Source organism: Marmota flaviventris, chromosome 10, assembly GCF_047511675.1.
Source record: "Marmota flaviventris isolate mMarFla1 chromosome 10, mMarFla1.hap1, whole genome shotgun sequence".
Classification (NCBI taxonomy): domain Eukaryota; kingdom Metazoa; phylum Chordata; class Mammalia; order Rodentia; family Sciuridae; genus Marmota; species Marmota flaviventris.
The window spans coordinates 14144684-14154283 of NC_092507.1; the positions used below are offsets into that span (position 1 = coordinate 14144684).

General features: G+C 51.2%; 1 protein-coding gene across 1 annotated transcript; it reads right to left on the bottom strand.

Moving 5' to 3' along the window:
- Positions 1-1701: 1701 nt before the first annotated feature.
- Rnf186 (ring finger protein 186) lies at positions 1702-2391 on the bottom strand. Its single transcript, XM_027951870.2, has one exon. It carries the CDS (start codon positions 2389-2391, stop codon positions 1702-1704), a length of 690 nt encoding a protein of 229 aa, XP_027807671.1.
- Between the last annotated feature and the right edge of the window lie 7209 nt (positions 2392-9600).

Consider the following 9600-nt stretch of genomic DNA (forward strand, 5'->3'; position numbering starts at 1 on the left):
GAGAGAACAGGAGTGGAGGATGAGTGGGGAGAGATGTTCTTTCCCTGTCCAACTGGCTGCCATCCCAAACTGCACATGCCCAAGGCCAGCTTGGGAGGTGGTCTGGTCATCTACTTATCCTTTGGAGACAGGGTGTTCTCAGCCCACGTGGCCCAGCTTACAAGCGTGGGTCCACCTGGGCCCACACACTCTTCCTTGGTACCTGAAGTTGCCTAGCAAGTACCTTATAAGAAAACATTTAACATTTTGAAGAACTAAAGAATAATGGATTGCATACACACGTCTAGACTTCTCTTTGCATGTGTCCACAGGGAATATGACCCATGTCTGTTGTTCTGGGGCCCAGTGGGGTTCTCTGCTCTTGAGATTTCCAGGACTTTTAGTAATAATTCAGACCAACTAGCTCAGTTAGGGGAAAAGGAAGCTCGGAGAATAAAAGCCCTTGCTCAGCAGCACATGAGCACGGAGCCAGGCTCAGCCCCGCCCCCCCACTCCTGACACCATGAACTGTGCTCAGCTGGGGACTCTCATCCTTCCAGGAGGAAAGAGACAGGAAAAGATGGTGCACGGTGCCTGGAGAGCCCCTCTGAGTTTCCAAGTCTGTTCCCAATTTATGTGGCCTTTGGAAGAAAATAATGTGTCGCCTCCGCTGTCTGTTCCCCTGCACTCCCACGTCCAGCCCTAGCTGAGCCCCGATGGACCCCCACGGGAGGTCCTTCCCTCCAGCAGATGCCTTCTCTCTGTGGAGCAGCAAAAGTGGTCACAAAGAAGACACTGTGACTCTCAGGGCGAGGCTGGGTTATTGGTGGGGACCGTTGTGTTTATGAGGCCTCTTATCTTTATGACAGAGCTCAAACAGGGACACGAGATGCATTAACAAATAAAACACCGTCCATAAAGACTGCGTTCTGCAGTAAGGGACTGCGCATCCGAAGGGCAGCTGCACCTGCTGTGCAGGTGCACAGGGACAATCCTGTAGCCCCAAGGTTCTCCCTTAAGTCGGGGGCTGATGAGTCAGAGCAGAGAGTCCCTGTGGCGATGCTGAGAGCAGTGCCCAGTCCCCTGCCTCTCCTGCCTCTCCAGATCTTGCTTGCTAAACACGGACCCCTGCAGCCTCAAAAGCAGCATCCTTCCCTGCAGCATCCCTCCCTGGGGCCGACTCAGTGGGAGATCCCAACAACAGAGCCTTCCGTGAGTGGGGATGGGCGCAATGACATTGGAGGAAGATAGAAGGGTCTTGTGGAAGAGTCAGGAAAGTGCGCAGACTGCCCCCCAAACAAAGCACCAGACAAACCAAGAAAATAAAACCAGCCACATCAACTGCAAAAAAAAAAAAAAAAAAAAAAAAAAGTCGTGGTTCTGTTTGTTCCGCACTGAGGTCAACACTGCAGCACTTTCATCAAGTGACACAGGAAACCAGGCGCCATGGAGTAAGAGCAACGGGAAGCTCCGCTTTGTGGCATCCAAGCAGTTGGTGCCTCCTCCCCACCCGCCAACAGTTTAGCCACGCTACACCAAGGGCAGGGGTGAGCCCACTGTCCCAGTACAGAGTTCTTGACCCGAGTCGGCCATCCTAGCTTTGACATGCAAGTCCGGCTGGCAGTCATCTCCCAGGGTTCATAGCCTCTTACCCTGCTGGCAGTGAACGTCAGGGGGCCCAAGAGGCAGAGGGGCTGCCAGGGCTGCCAGGGCCCGGGCCTCTCAGGCGATGGAAGCAATCTGGCTATGTTTCCGCTCTCTGCAGAGGAGAGTCCTGGGGCAGGGCCAGTGGCTGCCCTGGCTGTGGGGGTAACAGCAGAACAGGGTGGACATCAGCAAGGCCAGGGCCATAATGATGGCCAGCACCCACCGGATGACGCCTGGGTAGATGAAGGGCAGGATGAGGATGATGAGCAGGACCAGCAGGAGCAGGTGCACTGCCAGGCGTCGGGCCGCCACGCGATTGGCACTGGCCGCGTCTTGCTCGTCCTCTCCTGCCAAGCTGGGGTGATGCCCTGCCTCTGAAGTTGTGGCACCCGCCAGCCCCTGGGGACAGAGCCGCACTTCCAGGCATGGCTGGGCCAACCGCCCCACCACCGTCTCCTGGTCACGCAGGCTGCAGATGAGACCTCCAGGGACAGTGGTGGGCTTTCGACACAGCGGGCAGGTGACCACCCAGCTGTCGTCCTGCACGCACAGCAGGAGCTTCAGGCAGACGGCACAGAAGGTGTGCTGGCAGCTCAGCACCTTGGGGCACCGGGCGCAGCTGTAGGGCTCCCGACACACCAGGCACTCCAGGTCGCCTTCTGTGGAGCCACGGTGACATCCAGTGGACCCCGAAGTCACGGTGGCGGTGGCAGTAGCTCCTGCGGAGATGGGTGGCGGCTGTTGCTGGGCCTCCATGCAGGACATCGTGGGCACAGAGCCGGTGGCAAATGCCTGCTGGGCACCTGGGCATGGACGGGAAGTGTCAGCCAGCGCCTCCCCGACTTGGGTGGATCCTGACCCTGTGCCGGATGCCTCCAGCCTCCCCGGCCTGTGACAGCAGCTGTGTCCCTTTTCTCCCAGGACTGCCCGGCTTGTTTCCGGCTGTTCAGTGTCCCCTCTGTTATTATTATTTCTTTACTCGAAGGGTTAATCAGTAACTCGTGGGCCTGGAGACTTTGAATTGCCTGATAGGAAGGCCAAAAGGGGCAGGACCTAATGAATCAGGACTTTCCTGTTGGGGCCAGGTGGCTGGTGAGTGCCTACATGACCGTGTGGCTGGTAAGCTTTGGGATGCATCAGCAACCCCCTTCAATCCCTCTCTCAACCCTTTAAAATACAGATGCCTAAGCCTCAGACCCAGAGATGAAGATTTGGCAGGTCGGGATGGGCACCTAAAAGTCCACACTGTGAGCCAATGTCTGATGTGGGTGGCTGGGGAACCCCACTTTGAGAAATGCTGCGGTGAATCGCTGGGGACAAAGCCGCACTTCCAGGCCTGGATGGGCCAACCGCCCCACCCCGTCTCCTGGTCACGCAGGCTGCAGATGAGACCTCCAGGGACTGGGCTGCCATGGACCTTTTGGGTGTCAGGATCAGTGGGAAGAAGTTTATGCTCTGAGCCCATTTGCAATCAGTTGGCCTTGTTAAAAGAAAGAAAGAAAGAAGTGGTAAGAAAAGAAAACCAAACCAGGCCCCGCCCCCACGTGCTCACACTCAGTTCCCTTTGGGCCCTTAGAGTCACAACAACTGTTATCAACGGTTACTGATTCCTGAGCATCTCATTGGTGCCTTCCAGGCACAAGCACCTAATAATAGGTGTCATTAGTCTTGTGCATGGCCTTCAGGCCTGAACCCAACTGTCACAAGCGCACCTGCCCTTTATTTGAGCCTGCTCCGGGCCAACCCTGTGCCCTGGGTCCTCTGTGCTCTCGGATACTGACCCCATAAGGAAGGCCTGGAAGCAGGGGCAGGGTGTGGTCAGGGTAGGCCTGCTGGACGTCTGCCAAGGGGCCTTCCACAGGGGCAGGACCTACGAGCGTCCAAGGTATGGTCCCCAGTCTCATGGAACTAACCCCATGGATTCACGCAGGTGCAATTGGCCTCGGGGCAGCTGACTCAAGCTGACAGGCCTCACGTGGGCTGGCAGATAGAAGCAGCATGCAATTAGGAAAATGTGACTCCTTTTCCTTGCCCTGGACGCCAGAAGGGTGGGGTGGCACACCCTCTCCCTCATCATGCAGGCTGCACTGAATCCAGAAAGATGTGCCGAGTGGTCCCTTGCTGCTTATGTCACCTAGCACTGGTCACATGGTGTCCACCGCTTCTGATTCAGCCCTTCCCTTCACCCCAAGGGGCACGCACTGCAGCGCTGTGTGCCAGAGCCCAGGTGGGCGAGGGCTCCTCTTGTTCCCCTCCCCGTCCGGGCCCTCTGTCTCTGAAATCCCACCCTCCATCATCCCATCCCGCTTCTCCTCAGCCTTCAGCTCCACAGTCAGTTACTCCTAACATTTTCCCCCACCTGAAGGGGGTCTTGGATGTAGCCCTGGGCATCTGTGCCCAGCATTCATTTTCCACTTTGGTGGCAACAGTGGCCCTTTTCACCTCAGGCAATCACTGCTCCCCCACCACCCTCCAGATGTGACTCCACTAGGGCCGGTGCCCTCCTCCACCTCTGCAGGGGCTGATGTGATGGGATTCAGGCCAGCCAATCAGCAGAGTCCCTCCTGCTGGCTGCAGCCATTGGTTCAGGCACAGACATGTGAGCTAAGCCCAGCCAATGAGATTCAATTCTGGGACTTCTGTTGGAACTTTGGGGGAAGATTGCTTTTCTACGGGGTTTCCAAGCTTGAGGGAGGAACCCAAGAACTTCTGGGAGCGCTGTGTGCACAGACTCAGTCCAAGATTAAGGTCAGGGCCAAAGAAAGATGAGAGAAGAGTCAGACAAAGGCCAATGACATTACAGCCATGTCCAGAGCCAGCTAGCTACCTTTGGATTTTTCAATTATGTGAACTCAAAATCGACTCCAATGTTAGTGTGTGTGTGTGTGTGTGTGTGTGTGTGTGTGTGAGAGAGAGAGAGAGAGAGAGAGAGAGAGAGAGAGAGAGATGGGCTGGGGACTGAACCCAGGGCCTTGCACCTCACAGACAAGTGTCCTGCCCTTAGAGCTAGACTCTTAGCCCCAATTTTTATGTTTAAGTCAGTTCAAATTGGATTTCTGTTCTTTAGGAATAAAAGACTTCTGAGCAACACAATGGTACCTGAAGAAAAGAAAACTTTACTTGCCCTCAGACAGGGTCAAGTATTGACAGGACAATCAGACTTTGTGCACAGCCAAGAGTGACCTGAGACCTACTGTGCCACAAGAGACCATATTATTCCCCTGCTTTAACTTGTATTATATAATGTTCTTTTAGTTTTCTAGACCCTCAGAAGGGTTGGGGGCCACATTGATCGATAATGAAAAATTGGAAATCAGGTGAACAATAGCTAGATGTCAGCTTGGCTAGTATCCCCCCACCCCTCTCTCCTAGCCAGTCAACAGGAAGCCACATCATCAAAAGGTAGATGGAGGGGGTGGAGATCAAACCAAGGGAAGTCATCTGGGGTTAGCATCTGAAGAGCACCTTCCGAAGTTAACCTCCATCAAGTAAACATATTGGCTGCTACGCCCCAAATATCACAGAAATATACAAGGTAGAACTTGAAAGTCCTTTTTACCACTACTGCTGTGAAATGATCTGTTAACAGCATGTTCCTTCATGTTCTCCTCCTACCATCCTGGCTTGGGAACAACTTTGTTTTTAAAGGCGCCTTGCCTAGTTATTATCCATACCAACTTTATTGTTGGAAATCTGGCTCCCGTCACTTTACTAACCACATGATCTTGGGCCAGAATTTCAACTGCAAGGAAGCTCAGTTTTTTAATTTGATAAGAGACAGATAATAACACTTCAAGGAAATTATGGAAGATTATCTAACCTCCCTTAACCCTACTAATACCTGCTCAGTAATTTATGCCCCCGTAGGTTGTAACTGACCTGAGTGTAATCGATCTTTCCTAGGAATGTGATAAGAAGCTTTGGTGATGGCTTAGCCAGGGCTTCTTAAAGATAAGTGATGTGGGCGGGCTCTGGGCATACCTAAAGCAGATCCAGCCCAGGGAAAGGACAAAATGACTCTTGGAGACTGAAGCTGTCGCATGCACCCAGGTTTCACATTCTACTCTGTTACATTTGTGCTTGCTGTGATATTTGAGACCTGAAACATATGCATCCTTCCACATCTCCAAACAGAACATATTTGTTTATTTTAATTGCTGTGCAAATATGAACTCATTTTGTTTTCAGTAAAACTAATGTTTTTCCCCTTGAAAGCAGTTTCTTTTATCCTGAGTCTTCTCACAGCCTGAAGTGGGGTGGAATTTCACACCTAGCTGCAAGTGCAGAAGTTGAGAGGGGTGGATCTCCTCAGAAGTCACAGGCGCAGGTAACCGCAGACCCTCTCCCTGCCCAAGACATTTCTGATCTGAGCTTCAGGTCCTGCGTTGAATTCATTGGCAAAGAGTCAGACAGCAGCAATGTCATGAGATTAAACTGTCTGACCCATTCCCTGCGTCTGTGGTCTGCCCTCGCCCTATGCTCGGTTGGCTGCAGAGAGCTGGTGCTCTGCCAAACGCCCATTGCCTGCCAGCTCCCCGCTCCTCTGTACCGGGAGCTCATGTTGCTAACTGAAAAGCCTCTGTGCTCCTCCAAAGTCAGCCACAGTTGAAAATCCTCCTTAACTTTGTTGAATCCCGATTTTGTCTTTAATTTATTTGCCTGTGGAGCCCCTCCCTGCTTTTAATGGTGGTGCTGGAGGTTGAACCCAGGGCCTTGCACATGCTAAGCATGTGCTCTGTGACTGAGCTACACCCCCAGCCCTTGAGCCTTTTCCTTTACAACACTCAGTGACACTGTGTGTGTCACTGGGGTTCTGAGAGACATGGTTTGGGAAATGCTGTTGAGAGAGCTAAGCCATTAAGAAGTTGCATTTGATTCTTCTTTCTAACGGCTCTCATTGAGTGGTATTCTGGAGTTGTTCTGGTATTCTTCAAAGGATACTAAAAAAAAGAAAAGGGGGTTTTAAAACCTGTTATTACATTTCAATTCAGAGATGTGGCCAGGAACACTATACATGACAGTACTCAGCATCACCTGTGTAGTGATAGTTTTCTGTAGGGTCTGAGGGTAGGAAAAAGCTTTTTGCTTCCTTGGATGGCAGATTATGTCTGTCCGCACTCCTCAGATATTCTGGATTATATAATTGACTATTTTCCATCTTCTCTTTGGCCAACAGGAAGCTCAACCATAGCAACTGTGAAACACCACATTTGGTATGTGCCAATGCATTCCACCCCCCTCCCCTTAGTCCATGCCTCCAATTCTAGTTTGTGGTTTACCTGGAACTGACATCCAATATTTGACTTTTTATTTATATTTTAAATAATTCCAATTGTGGAAAGAGGAAAGGAAGAAGAAAGAAAAGTAGCGGGGGAGTTGGCCCACACAGGGCAGAAGGCAGAGGTGATGGGGAGAGTGTGGGCGTGTCCTGTGGCTTTTTCAAGATTAAATCCTGGGCTTCCGCCTCTTTCCACTCAAGCTGCCCTGGATACGGAAGCTTGCAGACGACATGTGCCCATCTGAGGACATTTCTCCCTCTTCTCTGTCACCACCTTCCAGGGAGCATGGGTCTGGATCTGGACCGCTGGACCATGTGAATATGATCCTCCCCAGCATTGCCTAGGACCCACGCAGCTTTTCTCCAGGGTGATCAGCTTGAGGTCAGGAGGCTGCCAAACCGGCCTCTCTTTGCTCCCCAGATGTCCAGCCCTGGCCTTTACGGAGCCCCTTGGAAGGAAAACATTGGACTAGAAATAATTGAAGTTCCTGAGCACATGGGCTTTGAGTGGAGGGTGGGAGGCGGTGTTTGAGTTGACCACTAGGTTGATTGAATCGATAACATGGAAACCACCCAACAGGACTTGGAACTCCTCAGTCGCGATCCATTTTCTATATAATTTGGGGTCAATTAGGGGTCCTGGGACAAGGGCCTCGCCTGCCTGTCCATGTCCAGGTCTTCTACCCCTGCCACCTGGGTTGAAGAGGGGGCCATGGTTGGTTTCCCAGAACCAGACCAGGGTTCAAGTCTTAGCTGTGCATCTTTGGGCAATCATTTTAACCCCTCTGGTTTTCAATTTCCTTATTTATCCAATGGAGGTCAAAATAGCATTTGTGTCAGGAATTTTGGGGTCCTAAGAGTTGAAAAATTCAACTCAAGCTGGCCTAACCCACAAAGAAAGGGCAGTTCTTGGCTCATGTGACTGAGAAGTCCAGAGATGTTCTGCTTTTAGTGTGTTTTGACTGTGTGGCTCTGCCAAGGGCTTATGTTAAGTGTGTGTTTTCAGGGATTAGTCATTTACTCCTTCCAACACACCTAAGAAGTAAATATCATTGTGGGTGAGAAAACTGGGTCACCGAGGAATTAAGTTGAACTATATGGCTAGCAAACGTCAGCTGGGACCCAATCCAGGGAGCCTGACTGCTGGGTGGCTCTCTAACCACCACGCACAGTGCCTTGTCTGTGTTCCCTCCTGACCCGTTTCTTCATCTGTCAGAAGGGGCAACATTTTCTTCTTTAGGTATTGTTCACAGTTCTTATGATAGAACTGCATGCATGTGGCTGGAGGTCATGTGTGGAAAGCCAGGGGTCATTTTCAAGGAAGCCTTGAATGGGGGCTGGGTCTCATTCAGAAGGCAGGTCTCCCACCCTGGCTCCCTAGGGTGAAGAGGGGGCCATTGGTCGGTGTGACCCTGCCTCCCAGAAGCAGTTCCCCACCAGGGGTCAGCCTGAACACACCACTCAGATAGAGATCCTCCTTTGGCCACTAGGTACAATAGTGATCGTGGGTCCTCCCAGACCCCCAGCCCTGGTCCTTTACCAGATGTCCCCAACACTCCCACCTCAGCGTCACCATCTGCCCTAGTGCTCAGGACTCACCTCCTTGGACCTTTTTTCCTGGTCATTGGCAATAACCTCAAAGATCCCAGACTTCCAGGTCCCTCCTCACGTTTGGCTGGCAGATCTCCAAGTGGCTCTATTATGTCCTAGTCTGTCCCTCTCCCTCTCCCCTCCCTGACTACCTTCAGCTTACACTGTGCCCTCTGGCCTTCACAGTGGATCATCACCAAAATTCTCCAATTTCACCTCATTCCATCACCCCCACCATCACTGTCTTCTGGCTCATTCTCAGTCTCGGTGGTCTGGGCTCCCAGCTCACGGTAGGCTCCCTCCCTATCTCCAGCCTTAATTCGTCATGATGTCACGCACGGGTGATCTTTCCAAGCTCCACCTCTCAGCTCCTTGGCTACCCCTCCTCCAGTGATCCTGACCTTCACTCAACCCCAGCCCCCAGCTCCCATCATCCTATTTTGATTGTAACCATAGGCCATAATATCAGTTGCATGCATCCAGCTCTCTACCTACTATCTGATGTTTGTAGTTCATTCTCTTCTGGATCATTTCCAGTACCTTGAAACATCTATTAGTTTTTTTTCATTTCTTTTTCGCACCAAATAATATTCCCCTGTGTGGATTTATCAGCTCATTTATCCATTGACTTACTGAGGGACATTTTGGTTGCTTCTAAGTTTAGACCACTATGAATAAAGCTGCAAAAACACCTGTGTGCAGGGTTTTATGTGGACATAGTTTTCAACTCCTTTGGGTAATTACCAAGGAGCATGACTGCTGAATCGTTTGGTAAGCGCGTGCTTCATTTTGTAAGAAGCCACCAAGATGTCTTCCACAGCGGCTGTGCCATCTTGCATTCCTGCCGGCTATGGGTGGGAGTTCCCGTTGCTCCACATCCTCACCAACACTTGCTATTGTTGGTGCTCCAGATAGGAAAGGTTTGCAGCAGTATCTCATTGTTGCTTTAATTTGCATTCACTTGATGGCATGGGATGTATCTTTTTATATGCTTATTTTCCACATATATATCTTCTTTGGTGAGTTCACATGTCTTTGGCCAAGTTTTAGGTCAAGTGGTTTTATTTTGTTGAGTTGTAAGGCTTCTTTGTACAGTTGGAAGAACA

Coding starts and splice junctions, on each gene's coding strand:
- Rnf186 (XM_027951870.2), bottom strand. CDS start 2,391: ATGTCCTGCATGGAGGCCCAGCAACAGCCGCCACCCATCTCCGCAGGA.